General features: G+C 45.0%; 1 protein-coding gene across 8 annotated transcripts in view; it reads left to right on the forward strand.

Moving 5' to 3' along the window:
* Positions 1 to 27,445, forward strand: part of TRIO (trio Rho guanine nucleotide exchange factor) — a 259,894-nt gene that overhangs the window by 58,263 nt on the left and 174,186 nt on the right. For 7 of the 8 annotated variants that reach the window (XM_079984877.1, XM_079984883.1, XM_079984882.1 and 4 more), the window contains exons 2-5: positions 6,102 to 6,176; positions 13,056 to 13,170; positions 16,498 to 16,690; positions 17,828 to 18,340. In XM_079984877.1, the coding sequence (XP_079841003.1) occupies positions 6,102 to 6,176; positions 13,056 to 13,170; positions 16,498 to 16,690; positions 17,828 to 18,340 (896 nt within the window). Of the gene's footprint in view, positions 1 to 1,684; positions 1,703 to 6,101; positions 6,177 to 13,055; positions 13,171 to 16,497; positions 16,691 to 17,827; positions 18,341 to 27,445 lie in introns of those variants that run through there. The other variant, XM_079984880.1, reaches the window with a different exon arrangement.

Here is a 27,445-nt window from a genome sequence, read left to right on the forward strand (position 1 = left end):
AACAGGATATATGCTATAATATTGTATGGGAGCAGAACAAAAACATCTGTAAAGTGATGGGCAAGGGGATTATCCATGCTTCCTCCAGGTGCTTCCCTGTGCTCAAATCCTCCTGAGATGGCAAGGCAAATGGACAAAAGAATTATTATTTCCTTGGACTTTTATGTCCGGTAACATTACTGTTGTGAAATATGGACACAGTGTGTAGAACGAAGCTTAGAGGGCAGTTTATTCCATTTTCACGACTTTTCCCCAGCCTAGCTGTTAAGTTCCCTATTGTATTTGAGGTTTCACGTGACGTAAAAGCCACTTCTGGAACTGTAGTGCTCATTTCCTTGTTACTTGCTTCCAGAAGCAACCTATTTGCAAATTGTACAGACATGCGTGCTAAACATATTCCACTGTAGTTGCAGATAAAATGTGGAAATTGGAATAAACTGGCATGTGAATGCAGCCTTAGAAAATACTGCCTGGAGCGGCTGCACTGCATTGTAGGGCTCTCTTAGCCAAATCTTTTGCAGGATGCTTAAGGAATTATTATACCTGCATTTAATGGTAGATAAGAATGTCATACTAGAATGTTAAAATTGCTTATAGAGAACAGATATGGGTGTATGAAGGCATACTTTTTGTGATTTTTAAAAATGTACGTGATGTTCAAGGTTATATGCATTGAACGGCTCAGGACTGCAATACCTCAAGGACCTCCTCTTTCCATATGAACCTACCTGGACCCTGAGATCATCTTCTGAGTCCCTCCTTTGTGTGCCTCCTCCTCCAAAGGTAGCAACATGAGAAAGGGCCTTCTCTGCAGTGGCTCCCCGTCTGTGGAATGTTCTCCCCAGGGAAGTTTGCCTGGTGCCTTCATTATACACCTTTTTAACCACGCCTTTGGTTGATCTGATTGACATCCTATGCCCTTTTAAAATAAGTTTTTTTGTGAGGAGGGGCTATTGGGTTGCTGTTTTTATTTTGATTGTATATTTTGTGGTTTTATATTCTGATTTTGTTCTGTGAACAGCCCTGAGACCTCCCCTCCCTGGGTATAGGACGGTATATAAATTCAATAAATGATAATAAAATGATAATAACGGGGGTGGGGACGAAGTATCAAATAAGATCAAAGTTTGGATCGCTTACGGGGGGGGGGGAGTGTGTTGCCTAAAAGTATTATTCCTTGCCTACAGTGGGGTTTATTATCTTGGCTATTTATAGCGGAGAGTTTGTTATCTGTGACATTTGTGGTTTGCGAGGATAAACAGAAAAGAAGCATTGCAAAAATGGGCAGTTCTCGCCACACTCATGAAGCAAATTAGTTGTTTCATTGTTCCTGCGGAAATCGTGTCTCCCTGTTAAATTCAGGCTTGTCAAAGCATAAACGACTGTGCTTTGTTAGGTCAGGTAGGAACGACGTGAAGCCCAGTTCATGAATCGATACGGTTCAAGAGTCGGCATGGAATAATGAGAGAATAATTTCCCTCCCGTGTGCTGCGTGCAAGCGGGATTCAAATAAGGGAGCTCTTTCTGAGCTCCCCAGCTCGGATCTCGGCTGCGCTGCCTTGCTCTCTTGCAAATCCGGCGAATACTGCAGGCATTGCAGTGGCAGCAGGAGCTGCAGACTGCCCTGATTTTGAAAAGATGACATCATCTCTATTAATGTGCGGTGCTGAGGTTGCTGGAGGGAGAGATGCCGAGCCAGTGTGTGAGTAGAGATGGATGCAGATATTTATGGATCTGTACACGCATGCAGCAATTTTCAGAAACCCTCCTTGTTCAGACCTCAGCTATAGATGTTCTGGGGTTATTTACTTTAAAAAAACAACAACCTTGTAAATGGCTGGTGCTTGGTGTGAATTTCATGGCACACTTAGAGGGGGGAAAGAGGCACAATTTGTTTCTGGGTAAATAACCAACAATGAAATGCGGACTACTTTATTTGGTAATTGTTCTTGCTCACCTGGACTGGAATCCATGCTGGAGGGAATCATTTTAAGGCAACCTTTTAAAAGACATGGAGTGTTGATATATTTATTTTATTGTTGGAATTTAATCAAAGGGCATCCACAAAACCACCCCCTCCTTTCCCCTTCAGCATGTGTAGAACATGTTAATTTGGCCATAAATGGGTATTCTTGTATTTTATTAAGGCATTCCTCAAGAGTTGGGAGATACTGATTTCTTTGGATATCTGGAATAAACGAGCTATATACTTAAAAAGGAGGGATGGGGACCGGGACTTACATGCTTTTACCAAATGTAAAAAGCTGGTCAGAAGAATTGCCCACAAAAATGCAAGTATGGAAAAGCTGGCTGCCTCCCAGAACAAAGGAAGCTGAGAGGGGGAATGGAATTAACTGAGAGTAATGCAGTAGGGGGGACGCAGGTGGCGCTGTGGGTTAAAGCCTCAGCGCCTAGGGCTTGCCGATCGAAAGGTCGGCGGTTCGAATCCCTGCGGTGGGGTGCGCTCCCGCTGCTCGGTCCCAGCGCCTGCCAACCTAGCAGTTCGAAAGCACCTCCGGGTGCAAGTAGATAAATAGGGACCGCTTACCAGCGGGAAGGTAAACGGCGTTTCCGTGTGCGGCTCTGGCTCGCCAGAGCAGCGATGTCACGCTGGCCACGTGACCCGGAAGTGTCTCCGGACAGCGCTGGCCCCTGGCCTCTTAAGTGAGATGGGCGCACAACCCCAGAGTCTGTCAAGACTGGCCGTAGGGGCAGGGGTACCTTTACCTTTACCTTTTAATGCAGTAGGGAGGAGAGAGGTGTGTAGATTTAAAGCTCGTTGGTTTGCTACTGACCATCCTCTCTGGGTCCAACTCCAGATAGTTGGGTGGAAAGTCTGAAGGTTAGGGGATGGTGCAGATGATGCATTTGTGTGTGTCTCCCCCCCCCCCAATGATTTTCAAAGTATTTCCAGCGGAAAAGTCTGAAATTGTTTTGTGTGTTGCAGAAACGTATGTCATTCTGGGGTACAGTGGTACCTCGGGTTAAGAACTTAATTCATTCTGGAGGTCCTTTCTTAACCTGAAACTGTTCTTAGCCTGAGGTACTGTGGGTTAAACCACAGAGCCTAGGGCTTGCCGATCAGAAGGTCGGCGGTTCGAATCCCCGTGACAGGGTGAGCTCCCGTTGCTCGGTCCCTTCTCCTACCAACCTAGCAGTTTGAAAGCACGTCAAAGTGCAAGTAGATAAATAGGTACCGCTTTGGCGGGAAGGTAAATGGCGTTTCTGTGTGCTGCTCTGGTTCGCCAGAAGCGGCTTAGTCCTGCTGGCCACATGACCCGGAAGCTGTACGCCGGCTCCCTCGGCCAATAAAGTGAGATGAGCACCGCGACCCCAGAGTCGGTCACGACTGGACCTAATGGTCAGGGGTCCCTTTACCTTTTACCTGTACATGTGGGAAACTCCCAGGCTCCTTCGCTCACTATTTCAGGGCACCTGGAATGTGAGAGGCAACGCCTCATAAAAGATATTACATGGTGCAGGATTCGTACAAAGTCAGTCTGGATTGGATCAATTTTAAATCATCGGCAATTTCCATCCGCTTCTCACATTTCCAAACTCATACATTATCCCAACAAGCATGAGTACTAATTGGCCGCTAGAAGAGTTGAAATCTATTTTCTTGCAGCTAAATAAAGCATGGGTAGCTACCAAGGAGCATAATTCGGAACATCTGGCCGTGTTGCCCGTTTCCCTTTTGTGTCTTGGAATGAATGTGTGTTGGAATTGATGAATTGATATAGAATGATGCTGTTGCTATGCAAGCACTCTCCCCATCATAGGTGAGGCCTTGTGCAGGGCTCAGGCCGGCAGCTATAAGACAGCCGAGCTTTGATGTTGCTTTGACGGAGCAGCAGTCCTCTCCTTGTTGCCAGCTCCACCTTTACTGAAAGGTGTCCCTTCAGTTAGAGGAGCCCAGCTTGCTCCAGCAGTCATGTATGTTAACAGAGTGAGGGAGATCCTGGTGGCAGTGGGGCTTCTAAGATGGAGTCCTCTGAGGGACGGCAGTGTGACATCCTTGGGCCAGAGGGGTGCACTAATATCATAGGCTCAACTCGCAGATGTGGCCGCCGAGATCATATAACACTGGTCCTGAAAGATCTTCATTGGCTCCCAGTAGGTTTCCAAGCACAATTCAAAGTGCTGGTGCTGATTTTCAAAGCTCTAAATAGCCTTGGCCTAGTATACCTTTTTTTTCAAAAAATAATTTTTTATTAATTTTCCAACAGAATTATACATTTTTATCCAAATTTTAACAAAATAACCTCGGCCCAGTATACCTGAAGGAGCGTCTCCACCCCCATCGCTCAGCCCGGACACTGAGGTCCAGCTCTGAGGGCCTTCTGAATGTTCCCTCCCTGCGAGAAGTGAGGTTACAGGGAACCAGGCAGAGGGCCTTCTTGGTAGTGGCGCCCGCCCTGTGGAACACCCTCCCATCAGATGTCAAGGAAAGAAACAACTACAGTGGTACCTCTAGTTGCGTTCCACTCTTGTTACGGACTTTCAGCTTACGAACGCGGCAAACCCAGAAGTGTTTGCTTCCTGGTTTGCCACGCACACATGTGCAGAAGCGATCTGCACGCTTCGTGCATGCGCAGACGCTCTCAGTCGTGCCGCACACATGCACGGAAGAGGCGCTCTAGTTGCGGACTTTTTGGGGTGTGAATGGCACTCCAAAAGGGAATAAGTCCACGACTAGAGGTACCAGTGTACTTGGCTTTTAGAAGACATCTGAAGGCAGCCCTGTTTAGGGAAGTTTTTAATGTTTGATATTTTATTGTGTTTTTAATACTCCGTTGGGAGCTGCCCAGAGTGGCTGGGGAGGCCCAGCCAGATGGGAGGGGTATAAATAATTCATCATCATCATCATCATCATCAGGGGATTGCCCCGCATGCAGTTCCCCTTCTGACATTAGTCCTTAGTTTCATTCCCTGAAGAAAGGCAGTCTGCTTCCAGGATCATGACATGCACAAGGCAGCTTACAAAAGAGGTGAACTGTACAACCTTAACACCAAACAAATTAACAAGCAAGCAGAGGTTTTAAAAAGCAAATCACACAACAGAAGATTGAGGGTGATGGGATTGCACTCTCCTCCCCTTCCCTAGTTTATCCTGCCAGCCATAACCAGCACTGTTTGTTTACGGAAGTAAATGTGAGATTAAGAGGTTGTGTTTTGCCATTCTATAGGTATCTAAGGACACTAAGCAAGATCACTTACTCGCAGACTAAAGGACCGAAAGTTTGCATGAGGAAAGGCTGTTGGTTAACTGGGCAGTATAATGTGCCTGTCGTGAAAAATAAAATGTCCACGTTGTTTTGGATAATGATTTTAATCAATTATCTGCACTTTCTGGAAACAGTTGAAGACATTTTGTTCTGACAAGCTTGCCCAGCTGGATAAAAGAGTTTTTACCACCAGGGTTTTAGTCTTGCTTTAAATATACTTGTGTTTTAACTGTTATTAATTATCTTCCCTGTAAATTGCATTGAGAAGGTGATTTATAAGGGAATTAATAAATGTAATTATAATAATAAATAACAATTTTGCAGCCTACCCTGAAGAGTGTCACACTGTCTTCATTGGTGTTTAGCTCCTATTAAGTGTGTTTTTGGATTGCAGCCTAAATATTTGCAGCACAATGATAAATACGTGGCAATACTTATTGTGTCATACTTATAGTGCTTGACCTCTCGGCTCATATTTTGGACCTGTTTATGTTCTCTTACGGGCTTTTAACTCAAATATATGTGAGAGGATAATGGACTCAGATTTAAGATTTTATAACTGCAGTTGTTAGAGTATGCTTTTTTGCATGTGGATGACATTTAAACTAAGCTGTTTTTTTAAAAAATCTGATTTTAGGGCTGCTGTTCTACTACAGCTGCATTGAATAGGGTAGAGTTTTTCATGGGGAGCTGTCCAATAAGCAGTCTTCTTCGCTCTCCGCAGTGTAATATGAAATGGTACAATCCATAAAAAAAGCTATACCATAGTCCCAGAAACTTTTGTCTTTGTTGAATATGTATAGCTCAGTTGTCTTCTGGGAAACGCATATTGATTTTAAAGCCAAATAACCTCCATATTATTTATTTCTTCAGGATTTCGTAAAAATGATGAAATGAAAGCTATGGAAGTCCTGCCAATCTTGAAGGAGAAAGTTGCATACCTGTCAGGTAAGGCGATGCATTTTGTGTACAACCCTGATCTGTATTTCATGGATATTTATTCAGTGCTCACCAGCAACACAATGTTGTCCATTTTTACAGTTGAATTTACCTGCATGGGAATGTGTGTTGGGCTTGCAGTCTAGGACATGAATGAGGTGTTGGCGGCAATATAAAATATAAGATACTTTGAAGAAAAACTTAACCAGGTTTTTCTCAAGTCGTTCTCCTTTCCATGTAAATAACAGAAGTGTTTAATTTGTATACATCGGAACCTCAGTTTTCAAAAATAATCTGTTCGAAATGTAATCCGTTCAAAAACCCAAGGATCAGTGGGCGGTCGGCAGAATCCATTGAAAATGGAAGCAATTACTTCCGGGTTTTCGGCGTTCATGTTCCGAATTGTTCGACTTCTGAAACGTTCAGAAACCGGAGTTCCACTGTATAAGCAGTTCAAACAACTTCATATCTTTAGAAATGTTGTCCTGTTTTTAAATTTACCTATCTAACAAATATTATTTGTCTTTCTTTGTTTTGAGGTAGGGGGTGCATTTCAAATACTCATTTAAGAGTGGATCACTCCTGCATAAAATTGCTCAGGAATTTTTAACTTAAAAAAAGGATATATATTTTTCGTTTCTCCCGATATATATACTCCATAGTGCTACCTCTGAGAATGTCCGTTTGGGGTAGCCATTAGGGTTTTAGACTGGAACCTGGGAGACCAGGGTTTGAATCTCCACTCAGCCACTGGGTGACCCAGAGCTAGTCTGGGTATCTCAGCCTAACCCTATGGGGAAACATCTTGAGCTCCTTAGAGGAAAAGAAGGGTGTAAATGTAATGAACTGTTCTTCATTCCTCTGAATCTTCTCTTTTTGAGAGAGGTTAATAGGACAGTCTCTTCTGTATTCATTTGTTGTCTTGGGCTTATTAATCCAAGAGCCAGGTGAGACATCCTAAACAGTTTCTAATGGGTTTGCCTTACTGGTAAAAAAGAAAGAAAAAGGTTAAGGACCCTTGGAAAGTTAAATTCCAGTCAAAGCTGACTACGGGGTTGCGATGCTCATCTCGCTTCCAGGCCGAGTGAGCCAGCGTTTGTCCACAGAGAGCTTTCTGGGTCATGTAGCCAGCATGACTAAACCGCATCTGGCACAACGGGACACCGTGATGGAAACCAGAGCTCACAGAAACGCCGTTTACCTTCCCACCACAGCAGTACCTATTTATCTACTTGCACTGGTGTGCTTTCGAACTGCTAGGTTGCCAGGAGCTGGGACAGAGCAACGGGAGCTCACCCTGTTGCGGGGATTCGAACCGCCGACCTTCTGATCAGCAAGGTTCAGTGGTTTACACCACAGCACCACCCACGTCTACCTGAAGCTGTTACGACATTTCAAAACAGGCTAGTTTCTAAATCTGTGGAAAAGCGGGAACTGAAAGCCAGCTGGTGAAAGAATCGGACCCTAAACATTGAAATGAGCTTTCTATGAACCCATACGTCGCTAGGTAGCTTTCCAGAGAGCAGCACGCAACGTGCTTTAATGGTTTGCGGCTGTTAAATAGACTACGTCTGTGACATTCTTTCAAGTTTAAACACTTTAAAAGCTGTTGGGATTATCGTGGAGCAGTCTTTTTGCCCACAATCCCTAAGCAACTGACTACTTAAAAGGATGTGTTCTGCCTCCCAGCTCTGTTTGGTTTAGCGGTGTGAAATTGCAGAATGCAAAAAAAGGGTTTTAACTCTGTCCTATCACCGCGGCCCAGATTTGCTTGAAAAACCCACTTGCTGGGCTCAAAACAGCACCCTCCCCTTTGACACATCCCAACAAAAAATAAATGTGAATGCTGCTTATATAGTTGTGTTATTGTGCTCATAGGAAAACATTTAGCTCTGTATACGGTAGTACTTTTCAAACTCAGAAATTTCTGGTTTGAATCTCATCTTATCCATAAGTAGGCTGAGGAAAATTCCAAAGCCGAGTTATGAGGATAATTATTCTGATTTAGAGACATGAAGCTCCTTTTTTGAAAGGGTGGGGGGATGCAAAAAATAAATAAATAGGGAACCCCCCCTTTCCCTTAAAAACTGAAAAATGTTGGACTATGACATATGAAAGGGTAGAGAAGCTTGTTTCAGTCTGGGCAAGCCTTCAGTTGTATTATTATTATTATTATTATTATTATTATTATTATTACTACTATTATTACTGCCCTTCATCTGAGAATAACAGAGTGGCAGGGTGGTTTACAATAAAAAAACTCAATAATACACAATAAAGTAACAAAACCAGTAAGACCCTGCCACACACACAATTTAAAAGGACATAGATTGTGTCAATAGCCAAAGGCCTGAGACAAGAGGAGTCTTAGAAATCCATGATAAATATAACAAATATGAAGAAGCAGAAACTGAACGATAGCTCAGGAAAGGGGACTGATAATATTTCATGTAGTATTCATTGAGTCTTGGTTTCCTCCCTTTCTTCGCAGCTCTTTTTATGGAAATAAGTGCTTTATTTCTGCTTGACACTTAGCTTATGGTGCCCAAGGTTAGTAAGGGTCACGTGTTCCATGTTCTGCCACCGTGACCAACGGCCCCGACACGAGTTACCACCTTTTGGTGGAGGAGAAACAATAGAGAAGATTTCTGAGATCCCAAATTCAAGCATGATTTGTCTGACGGTTGCGCAGGAGCCCAGAAAAGCACTGACGCCGTAGGTCAAGACACACAAACTCCCTCCCAACCCCATAACTGTACTTGGGGGGGGGGTACGACTCAGAACCTTCAAAGTGCTACATGATCAACGTTAGCTCCGTACCCCTCGCCCAAGTTTGGGGCTGGCAGTGGGGTATCCGATTTGTAGACATTTTGAGCGTTAGGAATATGGTTCCGTCTTTCTCGGTTTCTAAAAGTCAAGGTGGCGTATAATAGCCATTTTTGTTGACTTTTGTTTTACTCCAGACACTGCTTGTGTGTTGGTTAGGACAGGCCTAGACTTGTATGGGCCCTCAAAGTGTGAGATAGAAATTTCTCTATAAATAAGTCAGTCAGTCAGTCTTATACCAGTGAACTATTCCCAAGTCAAGCGGAGCTCTCAAATCAGCCTACACACACACACACACACAGTTGTACCTCAGAAGTCGAACGGAATCCGTTCCAGAAGTCCATTCGACTTCCAAAACATTTGGAAAGCAAGGTGTGACTTCCGATTGGCTGCAGGACCACATTGGACGTTTGGGTTCCATAGAACGTTTGCAAACCGGAACACTCACTTCTGGGTTTGCGACAGTCGGAAGCCAAAACGTTTGACTCCCAAGGCGTTCAGGATCCAAGATACGACTGTACAGCCTAGGCTTTAGTCAGGGTAGTTTATGGTTAGCAGAAGATATGCACCCTAGATTCCATGTTACATCTTTCACCAAGATGGACCTCAGTTTCTTACTCAAAATGCCTGCCTTTTGCTAGAGATCTTATGTAGCTGCGTAAGAGGCAGCCTACCTGCCTTTTATGTCAGCCGGTGAAAGTATATGGAGCTAGAACCATTTTTCTCTTATTGTTTCTTGGGCTGCAGTTCTGTGGTTCTTTTGTTCATTGTTCTTGGTTAAACAAGACTGTGTTTTCTCATCTGGGAGAGTCTGACTAAGCTCAACTCGCCCTAGGTGTAAGTCTTTCTCTGCTAAGCCAAGTTAATGGAGCAGCTGGGTAGTTAGACTTTGGAAGTTTAAAGTTTCGCTTTGTTATCCCGGTAGTGCCTCTCATGATATATGAGTCCAACAATGCTTTAACCCCTGTAAGTGTTGGTATCTATTGACAATGTGTCTCTCCTGTGTTAGAATATCTTTAGTTTTGGCAGTAAAGCTGGAATAACTGAGCACCCATCTAATCTGGGCTTCTACATGACCCCCGGAGACCCCAATGGGTTCTTTCTGTTGTGTTTCAGGGCAGAGGTGTTGTTGCCCTGTGTGTAAAACTGGGTGACACCATTTTTTCTTGGTTTACTGTACCCCAGAAATGTGTGAATCCTAATCAGAGATGACTGTCAAAGATTAGTGCTGGAGAGAGATCAATATCTTATTGGGTTTGGGTTCATTAACTGTTGCACATTCCTTTTCTCCCCCCACCAAACCCACATTCCTGGAGATTATAATTTTGCAATAGCGTTAAAATAAAGAAGAAAAATACCCTTTCCCCCCTTTTTTTAAAAAAAGGCTGTGTAACTGTATAGATAGGTTTGTTTAATTTAAAACATTTATTATGAGCTTTTCATTGCAAATACAACTCCTGAGCAGGTTACAAATGAAAGCAGTTTAGTACCTGGATACAGGTACTAAAAAGCAAGGCAGGTGGTTAAGAAACCAGCTGAAATAAACCTCAGCGCTGGCACCAAAGTCCACAAACTGCTGTGTTGAATAACCAGGCCGTCATCTGGTTTCGAAAGGCTAAAGTAGTGGGTGAGTCTCCATGGCAGATCTCTACAAATAGCATGAGTGTGCCATAATTGATTGGCTAATTTAACTAGAGTGAGCTGGAAAATTGTCCTGGGGGAGATAATAAAAACAGGTAAAGTTGCGCAGTTGTGGGAGGAGTTGAAACTGATGAGATTGCTTTTTGTGCCTTTGCTCCACTGCAGTAAGTCCAACAAAAATTGTCTTCTGGCATTGCTTCAAAGTCATGGGTCAGCAACCTAAGGCCCATGGGCCAAAGGGGCCCACAGGGGTTGTTTAACCGGCCCCCGAGCCTCCCCCGAACCAAGCCACCCGCTCAGCGAGCCCCCACCCGCTGTGCTAAACCAGCGCAGTGACTCGCTTCCGCGGTGCTGAAAATCGCGCATGCGCTGACACTGAAAATCGTGTCTATGCAGACACTGGAAATTGCGCACGCATGATCCGGCCCACAGAGGGATCTCCGCTGGAGGTAATGGGCCCAGGCAAGGTAAACCTTGCTGACCCCTGTTTTAAGTGGTATAGTAATACTGATGTTAGTGATGGATGCCTCTACTTCCCCATAATTGGATCTTAAGTTAAGCACGTAGCATCACCAGGAATGCAAATAGTCCCCTGGACGTAAAGGAAATAGTCAAAGCAGTGGCCACAGACTTTCCATGTCAGGTTTGGCACATGTCCTTTGTCCTTTCTCAAAAGGGGGCCAAGGTGGGAGATGAAGGAATGTCTGATGAGGTCATAGCCAGTTCTGGCTCCATGTCATTTCTCACACTGTGCATGCAGCTGACTCCGCCATGTGTTCATTGCTGCTCAGTGTTTTGCTGTCTTTTGCAAATGCCTCAGCTTCTATCTCTTGTAGCCTTCAAGAGCCCCAGTAATGGAGGCAGAAGGCGCATGATATAGTTGCTGCTGTGAAGCTAAGGTTTCTGGGATCAGGCCAGTTTCTGCATGGAAGACTAACTGGGAACTCCGTGCAGCCTTCTCTATAAAGTCCTTGGAAGTAGAGACAGGGTTGTTGGTTTTCTAGCTTCGAAGAACAATCCTGGTCTGCATGTTTTTGTAGTGGTCATGTTGCTCCAATGAGTAGCTTTCTGTTCTCGGCCTTTCCAAGTGGTATGAGAGGCATTGTAGAGTGTTATTAGGAGTACCAGTAATTTATCTACCACTGTAAGTGTGCAAAGTGGTTTATAGACTCCCAGTTAGCTTGCCATCGAGACTGGGCAGTGGGGACAGGACGGAGAGATGGAGGGAGCAACAGAGGGGTGTGGTCAGGGACTGGCTGGACAATGAGAAATTGTAGGAGGAGCCACCCTAGGGAAGCTTCAGAAGAGGACACGGTGGGACACGGGAAGACAGATCAGAGGATGAAGCGGGGGCAGAATGGCTGGATGCTGAACAAGTAACAGGCTCGAGTGAGAGAGAGGAGGAAGAGGCAGAAAACACTGCAGACGTAGGACAGGTAGCTGAGGAGGAGGCTGAGGCTGCAACAAATTCACAGGAGCCTGCCAGTCCTACTGTATTCTGCTCCCCTCCCCTCTTGTCTCGGAGAACTCGGAGACTTTTTCATGTAGCAGAACGACGAGCACAGAGGTCTCACTGCCCCCCCCCCCCGAAGGGACTGCAAGGAAAACAGCCGGACAGGGAGGAGACTTAGGGGGAAGTGGGAGGCTGGGTTGTCAGTTCTGGCACCTGCTTGCCGTAGGTTTCTTTGTATTCTGTTTCCTTGAATAAGGAATCAACTTTACTGCTCTTCTTTTAGTCTCCATGCTGACCTGCAGCTCACAGGTGTGAGCAATAGATAGTGTCGGCATTGGGAGTGGAAGATCTGGGTTCAAATCTCCATTTAACCTTCCAAGCTTATTGGTACAAGGTCCAAGGGTATGGTTTCAAGGCACATGAGGCCACCGCCTTGCTAAAAACTAAGCAAATTATAGTCTGATCCGTGGCTGGATGGGTCACTGCCTGAGAATCACATCTACGCTGCCTTTGGTTCCATGATGGAAGGAAGGCCAGATACAAATGCAATAAAATAAAGCACAAAATAAATGTTCTGGGTTGTTTGGGGAATTAACAAAGGGTTGCTCTGTGAATGCTGATCTTGAGTCCTCGGACAAAGGCTGGAATGCCAATGTGATCAGATAAATATTAAATATTTACTTCCAGCATGTTTAGCATGGTTCTTGTAGACCTGAAAACAAGACCTTTTGTAAACTGCTTGTCCCCTGGTGGCGTGTGTGTCTTTTTGTTTTCAGCAAGATCTTAAAACATATTGGCAACATCTTTTTATTGAGCCAAAGCCACGCTTGTAGAAATGAACATGTGTAGAATCCCATGGTGTCTTCTCAAAAGCGTACTGTCAGATTTCATCCCTCCCCTGGGCAGAATCTCTTATCGCCAGTGCACACCGTAGCCTGCAGTTGGCACTCAATATGTTTCTTTTTCAGGTGGAAGAGATAAGCGCGGAGGCCCCATTCTAACATTTCCAGCTCGCAGCAACCATGATAGAATACGACAAGAGGACCTTAGGAGGCTCATTTCATACCTAGCTTGTATTCCTAGGTAAGGGCATCTTCCCTGTATTATGATTTGAAGCTGTGCTACTTTGCCTCGCTGTGTCAAAACAGTTTAAAAGGGAGTCCTGTGTGGGTTCATATCAAGTTCATGTTCCTCTAACCTTCCAGTTGTTTGAGGAGATGTAACTCAGCAACCAGGCATGCCGCTCTGGAGAATTCAGAATGCTTTCAAAGAAGAAGCAGATCGCCATAAAGTTGGAGTAAGGTTGTTTTTCTGCACCATCTCGCCCTGAACGATCGGGGCTGCAATTAACAACGACAACAACAGCAAATGCATTATTCCAAGAGAATTGCCCTTAACCAGGAATGCAAAGTGAATTGTGGCGTGCAGCCAAAGTCTGAATCACTATTGCTGCATTTGCTAGTGTTTTTCAGGTTGCAAGACTAGTTTATACAACTTGTGATAAATTCAGATGATAAAAACAAACCTATCCTTGGACTGTACCACTTCCTGCAGCGGGTTTGTGGTAAGGGGCACTTGTCTCTGTGCATGCGTATGAACACTATTCCACATTTACACACAGAATGAAAACAGCATGTCAGGGAAAGAGTTCACCCTAGTCATCTCTTTGACGTAATTTTCCCTGAGGGGTGGGAGTGTGTGTGTGTGTGTGTGTGTTAGCACTGAACTGTGCAACCTCACACCTGCTGCCTGAAGTGGCAGAGTCCGGGAAAAGCTTCACCACTCGATTCTGTGGATTTATAACCTGTTCCGAATTTATGAGCTTTCTGGCAAAGGAAGAAACCAGTGTTCCAAGGAACAAGGGAGAAAGTGGCTTTTTGCGAACCGTAGCTTCTTGAGGACCAGCCTTGTTGAGAGTTATTTGTGACTTTGGCCAGTTTCGGTGCTTTGGCAAAGTGGCAACACTTAAAAGATGTTTTTCCTGGTTCACACTAGGCCGAAGCTGCTGCTGCTGCTTCTTTTTTAAAAGTGCCAGTTTCACAGGGGGAGGACATTTCGTTGAACCGACTATTAATTCCAGAGTAAAGTTTGCACCTTATAAATGGTCCTGAACATGACTCTGCAAGACTGCTCTTCAACCCAGAAATAGCTCACATCTGAGCTGGCTGCCTCTCCTTCAGTCGGTCAGAATAATATTGAGTGAAGTGTAAATTTCCTCCTAAGGGCCAGCTGGCCTTACTGTATCTGGTTATGAATTGTGGGGCTTTCCAAAAGACTCGGCGTGGACCGAATGCCAGGCTGAATTTAGGCACTGGTAGCATTTGACTCGAGTAGTCAAGCACACAGCTCTTTGTTTTTTTTCTTTTGCCACTTCAGTAGGTTGTTTGGACAATGGGCAAGTCAGCAAGGCACCTTCGTGAAGGAGGGAGCATTGTGGGATAGCTGACGAACATTAGAGAGTGGTTTTTGTCAGCATTGGAAACTTGGGCAGCTGGTTTAGCCGCTCATTTGGAGGCATCTGATAGCTGCTAACCTAGAAGGCTTTAAAACAGGGTTAGGGAGATTAATAGGATTAGGCCAGCCCTTGTAAGAACAGGATGCTGGACTAGATGGGCCATTGGCCGGGTCCAGTAGATTCATCCTAAATTGTTGCATACACAGGATGAGGTCCACTCGCACAACCAGACCTCCCTGCCTCCTTCCCCTCTGCCCACCCTCCACCCCCTGAATCTGCTCTTGAGGGCTAGAGGGGGAACTCAAAACAGGATTAGCAGGGCACTGGGATAAGAAAGGGAGGGGGAAGCCCTGCTAGACTAGTGGAAACCCTTGCACTGGATACAACCCACCCATCCGCCTGTGCACATCAGAAGTTTAAGCTAAAAAGTAGAGCATTAACATCGTTGCTGCTTCTTTGGTGATCATTTGAGCAGAGTAAGATTGTCTTCCATGAACACAGTCTTATTAGTAAGTCCATAAGTGACTGTGGGGCCAATTCTGGATCCACACGTCCTTCCACAGTGGGGACATAGGATTCCAGGCGGGAGTTGATCACGGTGAGGGTTTGCCAAGCATACCTTCCTCTTAGCACGTTTCTCCCTTGCGTCCTGAGTTCGAGCCTGTGACACCATTGGTAAAGGCTATTCTCCAACTGGAGTGCTCGCAGGCCAGTATTTTCCAGTTGTCAGTGTTTATACCACATTTTCTTAGATTTGCCTTTGAGAGAGTCCTTAAACCTCTTTTGTTGACCACCAGCATTGCGCTTTCCATTTTTAACTTCGGAATAGAGTAGTTGCTTTGCAGTTCCGCCTTGACTGATCTTTAAAGGAGAAACATCCACCATGGAGCCAAGGCCCTATAGCAGATGGCTGAGAGAGTTGAAGCAGTAGCAAAAGTCTGTGGAAGGTCTTGTGAAACAAGCAGCTTGCAAGGATGCCTCTTCCGAATTCTTCACCCAACGAATATAACATGGAGGGGTGGTGCAGAGGGAGGAAGGCGGGAGAAAGCAAGACCTCGTTGGCTGCACACATACTTAGTGGTACCCCAGCGTATTTTTATTGGGGAGCGTGGGGAATATGAGTGCTGTCACCCTGGCCTAGGGGACGAAACATTGCAGTGTATTTTCAGCCCTCACAATCCCAGAGGGAGAGATAAATAGGTTTTCAAGGAACTAGGACAGTCCATCAACAGACAATTGGTTTTTTGTTTTCTGAATCTCCCTAAGCTGAGTGTCATCAACATTCTGAAGTCAATAGGTCCTTGTTAGACTATGTAGGAAGTGTTTAAATTAGAGGGCATCTTAACAAAACAGAACTATTGTCTCACTGATATCTGGCTCTGTGACGCTACGGTTGCCTCTGTGCTGAGTTTTAAATGAACTGTTAAAACTTTACTGAAACCTATGTTGTGCTTTATCCACTAGTGCAGGGGCACTCCAATAATAGAGGTAAACTAGGCAGGTGCCTGGGGAATTGTAGAGTCATAGAATCGTAGAGTTCAAAGGTACCCCAAGGGTCATCTAGTCCAACCCCTCGATGCTTGAATCTAAACTAAAGCATCCAAGACAGATGGCGTCCAGCTATGAATACCTGTTTGATACGTTAAGATGTTCTGCGGAAAGAGGGAAGAGAGTGCCCCTGAATGTTTGAGGAGATGCACCGAGACATCTTGGCATCTGGTTGCCTGGGTGATGTACATTATGTATGTGTAAAATGTTCATCTAGGGCTGGCCGTGCACTAGTGCTTAATCCTACCAGGTTGTGCAAAATTCCAGTGAGATGTCCCTCTTCTACAGGTGAAGCTCCCACCGAGTTGACGGATGGGAATGAGAATAGAATTGGCAGGCAGAGTAGCCAGGTTGGCGCCTGGGAACCATTCCTGCCTCTATTAACTGTTGTCTTGTTTGCTTTCTAGTGAAGAAGTATGTAAACGAGGTTTCACCGTTATTGTAGATATGCGTGGATCTAAATGGGACTCTATTAAGCCACTTTTGAAGATCTTGCAGGAATCCTTTCCCTGTTGCATTCATGTTGCACTGATAATCAAGCCAGACAACTTTTGGCAGAAACAGCGGACTAACTTCGGCAGCTCCAAGTTTGAATTTGAGGTAAACTTCTCGATAACCAATGTTGGGTGCCCAAAGTGCTGCAGGGAAGCCCGGCATTTGAACAGTATTTTGGGAAATGTTGTAAAACTAGCATTTGGTACATTAAAGTCTTCCATTTCAACGTCGCTGAGGAAACTTACGGAGCTTGTACTCCTCCTGTACTCCTCCATTGATGCTCAAGAGGGCAGGCGGGAAAAATAACCCCAAATGGCAAAACAAGCAAACTAGAAATAATTCCTCAGTGGCCCTGGGAATGCTGGCTGTGTCAGCGATGACTATGTCAGCGATGATGCCCATCATAGTTGTCAACAGTCCCTTATTTGGCGGGAAACTCCCTTATCCCAGCGCCGTGTCCTGCTGCTGTCCCTTATTGATGATGTCCCTTAAATTTCCCGGGTTTCAAAGGAAGGAGCTCCTCCCGCTCCCACCCTGCTGGCCAGGGAGGAGGGAGGCTCCAACTGTGTTGCTTGGCTGCATTGCACACCCAATAAGGAGTCTAAGAACAACTGGGGGGTGGAGCTTGCATGCCTTGGGCCGATCAAATCGGCTGCATTGCGGGGGGGACTCGCCTTTGCTCAGTGCTTCCCAGCAGAGAGGTGACGGTGGTTTTCCTTGCTGCATCCCCCTTGCCGGGTTGCTGCACTGTGGGAACCACCACTTGAGGCTTTGTTTGGCTGCTGGCTGGGCTTTGCCTTGGAGGGGCTCAGAAGCTGAACATACTTGTGCTTGGAAAATCCCTTATTTTGGCTGCTGATCCCTTATTTTCGAGGCTGCTAGTCCCTTATTTTCAAATCTGTAAGTTGACAGCTATGATGCCCATATGTTGCTCACACATGGAAGGAACCAATGAACTCAGGTTGCTATGGACACATAGGAAAACTCCCTCTGCACCAACACATACTTATGACATCATAATGCTCATCAGACCATCAGTTTCAGTGGCCCAGCCATGCCAAAGCTTAGGTGATCCCTACAGGCAGAGGTTCAGATCTCTTTACATGGTTAACCACTGCGATTTGGGGGCACAACACAGCTCCCCCATAGCTCCCTGGAGTTTGGTTCAATGGAATTGTACATTTCCAGCGCTTTAAATGTATCTCATTGTGTGGTTAACCTTTAACCGTTGCTGCTTTTCAGACCAACATGGTGTCTCTGGAAGGCCTTACCAAAGTTGTCGACCCTTCTCAGTTAACTCCTGAATTTGATGGCTGCTTGGAATATAACCACGAGGAATGGATAGAAATCAGAGTTGCCTTTGAGGATTACATTAGCAATGCCACACACATGCTCTCCAGGCTGGAGGAGCTGCAGGACATATTGGCCAAAAAGGACTTGCCTCAGGACTTGGAGGCGGCTCGGAGTATGATCGAAGAGCACTCGCAGCTGAAGAAGAAGGTCATCAAAGCGCCCATTGAGGACCTGGACTTGGAAGGGCAGAAGTTGCTGCAGAGGATACAGAGCAGCGAGACCTTCCCCAAAAAGAACTCTGGGTCTGGAAACGCGGATCTGCAGAACCTCTTGCCCAAAGTGTCCACCATGTTAGACAGGTTGCACTCGACGCGGCAGCATCTGCACCAGATGTGGCATGTGCGGAAGGTGAAACTGGACCAATGCTTTCAGCTCAGGCTTTTTGAACAAGATGCAGAAAAGGTAAAATGGCGGCAGGGGGTGGGGGTATTTCTTGGTCAACTTCTTAAGTTGATAGGATGCGGGTGGTGATGTGGGTTAAACCACAGAGCCTAGGACTTGCCGATCAGAAGGTCGGTGGTTCGAATCCCCGTGACAGGAAGAGCTCCCGTTGCTCGGTCCCTGCTCTGCCAACCTAGCAGTTCGAAAGCACATCAAAGTGCAAGTAGATAAATAGGTACCACTGCGGTGGGAAGGTACATGGCATTTCTGTGCACTGCTCTGGTTCGCCAGATGCAGCTTAGTCATGCTGGCCACATGACCCGGAAGCTGTACGCCGGCTCCCTTGGCCAATAAAGTGAGATGAGTGCCACAACGCCAGAGTCGGCCACAACTGGACCTAATGGTCAGGGGTCCCTGTACTTTTATGTGTCAGCACCCAGTGGCACTGTGGGGGTCCGCAGGATTCTTTTCCAAGGAAGGGGCCAAGTAAAGCAGTCAAAAGATGCTTTCTCAGAATAGAAATGTGAAGGAGGATGTCTGTACATTTTGCCTCGCATTTCAGGTTCTACAAATGCTAGAAACTTTCTGTTTTTAAAAAATGAAACCTGGGATTGGCGGATTTTGGTTCATCGGGAAACGGGGGAGAGCTGTCCCCTCTGTACTGCTTGCCATGCAGATACCCATTGATTGCTCTGTGCAATTGACAGCTGTTGGAACACCCAGTACGGCTGGACGTGTTCCCCTTTAGGAGCCTTGGATTTAGTGCCTGTGTGACCACTCAGGCTTGAGGAGGAGCTGGCTGCTCCTGTATGGAGCCGGTGTGGTGTTGCCCAGAGCCTGCAGCCCATAACCTCCAGGAACCAGATGTGGTCCATCAATTGGCCCTTTAAGTCATGCTAAAATGGAATTCTGAATGCTTATCTTTTTTTAAAAAGGTAGGGGGGCAATTGGCAAGCATAAATTAGCTTCCAGTTTTCATAGGCGTGAAGCCTCAAGCCTCACTATAGTCGTTGAGACCTATCCATGCTTAATTTAGGATTGGGCCTCTCAGACTGCCGTCACACACTTTGGGGAGTAAGTCCTCTTGAACTCTGCATGCTTCAACTTCCAGATAAAACACACACATAGGATCTGCCCCCCTAGCTAAGCGTGGCGTTGTGCAGTTTCATGTTGGTGGCCCCTTTTTTCCGTTGCCGTAATGACTTATTTAGTGGGACGCTGGTGGCGCTGTGGGTTAAACCACAGAGCCTAGGACTTGCCAATCAGCAGGTCGGCGGTTCGAATCCCCGCGATGGGGTGAGCTCCCGTTGCTTGGTCCCTGCTCCTGCCAACCTAGCAGTTTGAAAGCACGTCAAAGTGCAAGTAGATAAATAGGTACCGCTCCGGCGGAAAGGTAAAAACGGCATTTCTGTGTGCTGCTCTGGTTCGCCAGAAACGGCTCAGTCATGCTGGCCACATGAACCTGAGCTGTATGCTGGCCCCCTCGGCCAATAAAGCGAGATGAGCGCCACAACCCAAGAGTCGGTCACGACTGGACCTAATGGTCAGGGGTCCCTTTACCTTTATTTAATGCAGATACCTCTATGATTTAGGCAAATTAATTGTAACAACTGGGATTTGAGAGAGATGCTTTACGTGCTCACACTGCTTTTCAATGCAGATCGGCTTTCGAAACAGATAACAATTAAAATCCGGCATGCAACAAACAAAAGCCTATTAAACAGCAAGCCTCTCAATGCAGTGATTGTGGTTTACATCCCAGCACCCCAGACTCCTTGTTCTAGTTTTTACCAATTTCTCTTAACTCAACTCCTCTTTTACTAGAAGGGTTGGGGGTTATACAGGCAACTGAAAGCAACACCTTTGACCTGAGTCTCGAGAGAATAAACTAACCAGAGGTCATGCCCTTTCCCTAGCTTGCTCCTAAAGTGACCACCACAAAGGTTGTTGCTCCTTTGGGGTGGGGTGACCTGCCACCCTTGGTGGGCCCAGTGTAAATAACCTCTCTGGAAGTAATTGCAGAAGCAGATGTTACTCACAGCAGGAGTGGGGTAGGGCAGGCCTTCTCTTCTGCCATGATATTTGCTCATAGTAGACCAGTATAAAGTAAGGAGCACACAAAACACTACCAAACCGTTCTACGTTCTAAAACTTACATTAATAATCCAAAACTTGAGAAACCAATGTACAAGATCTACTACAGAAGCCACAAACAGAAAACTCATTCAAATTGTGTCCAAAAGGAAGATCCAGTCTTTAAAGTTCCTTTAGCCAGGCTCCTGTAGATATCAACAAAGGTAAGTTTGATCAAACGAAACATCGGCCATGTTGCGCTCAAGGGTTAGATATCAATGAAGATAAGTTTGATCAAACGAAGTGTTGGTGATGTTACGCACAAGAATTAGACAGGGTGCTGGCGTTTGTCACCTGTTTCACCCATGAAGAGTCTCGGGCTTCTTCAGTAAATTCTCTCTCATGGTTTTGATATATTTATAAACATTCAACTTCATATGATAAGTTCTTTCTTGACTTAAGCTTTTATTCATTTACATAAACTGGCAGTAGATATCACCACAGCATCAACGCTGTAGTGTTCTGGATTTTCATGCCACTTAAGTTGTAAGTGTCAGCGCTGCTTGTCGCCGGAATGATGTACGGATTATTTAGTAAGAACGTACGGACCACCCTGCTTATCACAGGAACATGCCGGTCAGTTCAAAGATGGAGTTAACTCTTTATTAACAAAAACAAAGTCTCTGCAGACTCGGCTGAGTGTCAGGCCTAATGAGCAAAGCAGCTCATTCCCATTGATGATCTTCCATGAAAATCACTTGCCAAGACTGAAAGGCCCCGTCTCCTCGGGGCTTTCCGCAAGCAAGCGGAGACTGTGCCTGTATGCAGCCAACCTCCCCTCCACCCTTTTCACGCCTCTCCTGGTTCTAGGTTCATTTTGCCTTCCTGACTCATTACTGCCTCTTGGCCTCCCTCCTCCTAGTCTCCTGCTTCCACTTCTGCCTCTGATTCTGAACATCTCTCTGCCATAGACTCTCCCCGCTCACTGAGCCCTGTTACCTCTTCAGCTTCTGATACCTCTTCTTCCCAGTCCTCTCCCTCTGACCACTCATGGTTGTCCCACCACCAATCCCCGGGCTCTGAGCCTTCTTCCCTTGGTGGTTCCTCAGCTGGTTCCTCCTTCCTCTGCTTCCAACCAGTCCGTGACACTGTCGGATCTGGCCAGGGACCAACCAGATGCCCATGGAGAAACAGAACCTAAGCACTACATGCTCCCCATGTGCAACTCTGCAACTGGTTTCATCGCTAGTAGCCATTGATTTATGTCTGCCTGTGCCAGGCTGCGTAGGTACAACTTCTGCGCTGTTACTGAACATATGCAGTCAAGGATGAGTCTAGACCCCCCTAATCTATCTTGATTCCAACCATGGCTGTGCAAGAGGCATTTCACTAATCAAATAGATCCCAAGTAAGTTGTAGATTAAATAAAAGCCCATGTATATTTGACAGTGACTCCAGTTTAATATTGAAACATGGAATTGTGCTAAGCATTATTGCTTTATGTTGCAGGGTTACAACTACATAGGGATGGTATCAAGGGTTTGTAATAGCCCCCAAGAGTAATTCCAGTGGGGCCTTACTCATACCTTACTCATACATTTTATCCTCCAACTAAAAGGTACCTAGAGGCAGAAATTAAAAACGTGAATAATGCGCATATTTCAATTTTTATTACAAAAAAGTAGGTATTGTGGAATTAATGTTTGGGGTCGTTTGGACCGCAAGTCATTTAGACATGCAGTTTTCAATTTCGCATTTTCTTTCTATTGCAACGGGGGTGTAAATGCTCGCAGTGCGCTCTCCTTAGTGAAACCCTCAAATTTAAGATAGAAAGCCCTAGAGGAAGCAAAACGATTGGCTTCTTTCACCATAAAGTTTGCATACACCTCAGATGCTTGGGAGGGTTTTAAAAGGTTAAAGCTGAATATTGTTCAAAGCTCAGGCCTGCTTGTCTAAGGACCAGTTCCAAAATCAGAAAGCCACCTCTCTCTTATCTGTATGCAATTGGCGAGCCTCTGAGGTTAGAACCCTGGACATTTTCACTTTGCTTCTGCTGCAGTTAAAACGATGACTGGCAGGGGATTTCCTTTTGCAGAACGCTACGAAGCTATAACACTTCCTTTGGGCTCTTTCTGCAAAGAGAGTAGAGTTGAGAAGCTCCAGGTGTACTCATACCTGTTTTGCAGCCAAACCCGTGGGGAGAGATTTTCCTCTTTTAGAATATGCACATCCATCTAGCCCTTCCGTACACCCAGGGAACTCCCCCCAAGATTTAGGGCTCAACAGGGGCTGAGAAGCAGCATATGGAAATAAGAGATTTGTCCTCTCTGCCAATGACAACAGGAGATGATAACAGGAATTGGAGCCAATTCTGACATCATATTTTTCCCCCTCTAGCTGAATACCCGTGGAGGATTAACTATGAGAAAAGAAAGTTGCTAGAATGGAAAATGCATGTGGATTTTACTGTTTTTATCCTAAACGAAAGCATGTGTATATACAATGGTATTTATATTGAACTTTTGCTTACTAGTTTGGACACTCTTCATTAAGTTGGGAATGCGAGGGCCTGATTCAGTGCCTGCCCGCCCTGAGCAAATTGTTCCTGCCCATGAAGTGCCATCCATTTTGACAGTGGTTAAAAGCAGGGGGAAATTAAGTAGACACCGTACAGAGGTGGGTGGAGTACAGCGCAAATTATATGCAAATCACGGGAATCGGAGAACACCCTATTCCGCCCAAATGTCTCAGCTGATCTGCACAGATCACCTCAGGAGGAGAGGGGGACAGTGTGCCTGGCCTGTGTGTGTATGACAGAGATCCTTTTTTGGTCTACGCATACATTGCAAGTTTTGTCCGTAAGCTTCTTTCACAGGTGTTTAAGCCATCTGCAGGACCAGGGTGGTGATAAATAATAATGCATGACGAAAGACCAACATTGGCAAAGGAATAAGACAGATTCTTTCACACAGGGGGTGGGGAATCTTCTGACAACTGGTCCTTCAACGTTTTCCTACCTTCCATGTAGCTATAGATAGGCTCAGGCGACCAAGACACAGAATCATAGCAGAGTTGGAAAGGGGGGTTTCTATATATATAAATTTATTTATTTGGTTTTTCATATTAAAGTTTTACAATCACATATCCAATATACATCATAAAAAGAGGATTCCAGAGAATCTCTTGGACTTCCTTCCTCCCCTTTGACGGTCCTAATGTTAGTTATTTCCTCCTGCATCTTGTATAATAATCCAAATATTTTACATCTCCATTCTATCCAGAATTCACCACTAAACTACAAGTGTTATTCCAATCCTACTAACGATTCTGTTTACAATGATTTTTAAGATAAATTATAAATTTACCCCATTCCTTATTAAAATTTTGGTCTTCCTGATTTCTGATTCTTCCAGTCATTTTAGCCATTTTGGCATAATCCATCAACTTGATCTGCCATTCTTCTCTGGTCGGGACTTTATCTTCTTTCCATCTCTGGGCCAATAACATCCACGCAGCGCCTAAAATTCCTAAAAGAAAGGCTTCAGGTTTTGGTTTATGTTTTAGAAAAAGTTATTTTAAACATTTTTTTTTCAATTCATTATACATCATTTCCCAAAATACTTTTACAACCTTACACGTCCACCACATATGATAAAAGGGGCCTTCTTTTTCCTTACATTTCCAGCATATATTTGACCCTGTTTTATACATTTTTGCTGGTTTACCGGGAGTTATATACCAACGGTACATCATTTTCATATAGTTTTCTTTCAACGTACAGTGGTACCTTGGTTATCAAATTTAATCCATTCCAGAAGTCCATTCCAAAACCAAGGCGTGCTTTCCCATAGAAAGTATTGCAAAATGGATTAATCCGTTCCAGACTTCTAAAAACAACACCTAAAACAGCAATTTAACATTAATTTTGCTATCTAACAAGACCATTGACCCATAAAATGAAAGCAATAAACAATGTACTGCAGTCACACAATCAGTAGCTGAACTGGGTTCCACACAGTCACAAAAACAAAACAAAAAGAGCCGCTTAAACAAAAACACAAAATAAATAGCAAAAACAGACAGACCTCAGCTTAACACTCAAAATGGAAGCATAACACTCAAAACGGAGCATGTTCGACTTCCGAAAAAAGTTCGCAGACCAGAACACTTACTTTTGGGTTTGCAGTGTTTTTCCAAGTTGCTTGAGTACCAAGGTGTTTGAGAACCAAGGTACCACCGTATAACATGCTGTAAATTTTAAATCTCAATTCCGTAACTTCTTCCATGCTGTAAGTCCAACCCTCTTAAATGCATGGGCTGCAGATCTGCTTGGAATCCAAGATCAGATTGCAAGCCTTCTCTCCGAAGTGCTAAGTTTTTGTGACGTGAGGGCACTTGCAGGCAAAGCCTTTGCTATGCGAACCTTCTTTCTGGTATAGCCCTTGCCTGAAGACTCTACCATCTTAGAGCTGGCTGAGATGTAATAACATATAAGAACACTGAGAGCATGATGGTATCATGATTACTCCGCACATGTGCAAGCAAATTGCATTAGTGATCATGCCAGTGGGGTTGGGGAGGAAAATTCACCGAAGAAAGCATCGCTTGGCAAGTGTTGTCTTTTCCATTCAGGGATGGAGACTTGCTGTGCAGAAATGACGCCCTTTCTAGACCGGCCTTAGAAAGAGCACTAATTAGTTATGGATTAAGCATCAACATTGCTCACTTCAGGTGAGACGGAGTGGTACATCTCAAACCCAGATAAGGGATCTGTATTGGAGAGTTTTTGTGTTAGCCTGCTTGTTGCTAAACCATACCAAAAAAAGAAATCAGACAAATAACATTGGAGTTTTGTAGTGGAGCTCAAAAACATAGTGAAGGGGAAGAGCCGGCCAAGACAAAATAATTGGATGTTTTATAGAACTCTATAAAATTGCAGCTGTGCCATCTAAAGCACACTACTGACAAAGAAGCAAATGTAATTCATTGACTAATAAATAATTGCATCTTTTTACACAGACTGTGTTTATTCTCTCCCCCACCCTCCACCCCCATTTCTAACTAGCTGTGCCACTGTTTCACATGGGATTATCTCCCTCACTTACAGCCAGCCTATACAATAAAAGGCTAAAAGCCAAATTAAACCAAAGATTAATGCCTAAGATGGATGCGCACGCACAGGGAATCGTAAGGTTGGCTTGTTAAGCAGAAGCGTCAGTGTCAAATTTTCACAGGAAGCTGGGTGCGTGGAGCTTAGATGTATCTAAAAATCACGATTTGATGCCCTGAAGATTTCACTTCAAATCTGCAAACTTCTTTATTTTAATTTTTTTTAAAAAATAACCTGGTGAACTCTGAAATGCTGTGAAGTAGATTATTAAAAAATCCAAATTGAAAATTTCTCAAGGGCTCTCTTGAAGCCAGTCTTCCATGTATGCTGTTTGTTAAATTACTCTTCTCAAACACAGGCAGGAAGAAATGGTGTTTTGTGACTGAAGGAAATAGCTAACCCGTTCCTTGCCAAACTGTACCAATTGATTAAGAAGGGGTTTTTTTTTGGGGGGGGGGGATCTAAGTCTAAATAGACCTTCAAGGCCATTTTGCCTGCTGCAGAAGCATAGCTGTCAAGCATCCCTTATTTGGCGGGACAGTCCCTTATCCCAGCGCCATGTCCCGCTGCTGTCCCTTATTGATGATGTCCCTTAAATAAGCTACTGAAGGTAATGGGGCCCTTTCTATGTCCAGCTGTCCTTTGTCAACAACAAATTGTTGCTGTTTTTTGTGTTGAATATATGCTATATGGTAATTTATGGACCTAATAGGTATCTAAAGCCATTTGCACACAACAAAATATGAATTTTATCAAAGTAATTGTTGATCCCTTATTTTGGCTGCTGATCCCTTAGTTTTGAGGCTGCTGGTCCCTTATTTTCAAATCTGCAAGTTGACAGCTATGTGCAGAAGGCACAATGAAATACTCGAAGGGAGTAACTGATGCCCGAAGAGTGCAAACTATTAACGATGGGGGTGCGAGGGGCACCATTTGTGCTTGGGTTTCAAGCAGCGAAATGTCTCGGGCCTGCATCTGTGCTGGTAACGAACATATTGCTCCCCATTAATTAGAGCTGAAATGTTTAATCAAGCTTAGCTGGGCCAGCTCTGTTGCTGGGGGTGGTTGCCAAACACCACCGGAAGCCAAGTTGGCCCAGAAATTTCTGTGTTTTTTGTGTCCGCCATTGCTGCTCCCCACATTTCCACGGCGGATGGAACTGGGAGTGAGCACAGAGCCCAGCCAGGCAGGCTTTGTTTTGCTGCCAGTCCTAGAGACTCCTGGCTGCCAGGCAAGGATGCGGCTGCCTTAGGTTTTGTGTAGGTAGTGCCACAAGCGCTCACCTTCCAGCTCCCCAGTCTGCCAAGTTTGCACCATTCACAGATGTACAAAATAAAACGAGGGTAGGTTTCTTCCTCTGTGAACCCTCCATTCCCTGGTCTCTGGACCAGACATTGAGAAACAAGCTGGTTGGCTAACCCTTGTGATGTCGCCAAGAAACCCCTCTTCTGCCCCCCCTCCAACCCTCTACATAATCTTGTTTTCTAGCAAGGCGACAACTTGCATGGACACATTCTTAAAAAGCCCAGAGCAGACATCCCGTCCGAAGCATGTCGGAAGAGGCAAGACTGACAGCTGTAGCCATGCTCGGTTTGATGTACGCTGGTCTGTCATCTCAGCTGCAAAACTAGTAAATGGACGTGCTGTGACCGGTCCTTTTTATATTGCAGCTTGTCTTTCCTCCGTATCTCAAAATGCGGACAACTGGATGTAGCATTCCCGCTGTACTTTAACTATTGCAGTTCCGGGTGGTCCGGGTGGACTTTCATACTGTATTCATTAGCAATTACTTGTTGTGGCCCTTTCAATGTACTCAGTTGCCTCGCAGTCCTTACGGCATTTATTTCTGTGCTGGCCTCTGAGATGTCTTAGAAATGTGATATCCAGTGCAACTGAGGCCTCCTTTGCTTTTCGAATAGTTCTGATGACTCCTGCTGCTGCTG

This window comes from Podarcis cretensis, assembly GCF_951804945.1.
Source record: "Podarcis cretensis genome assembly, chromosome: 7".
Lineage (NCBI taxonomy): Eukaryota > Metazoa > Chordata > Lepidosauria > Squamata > Lacertidae > Podarcis > Podarcis cretensis.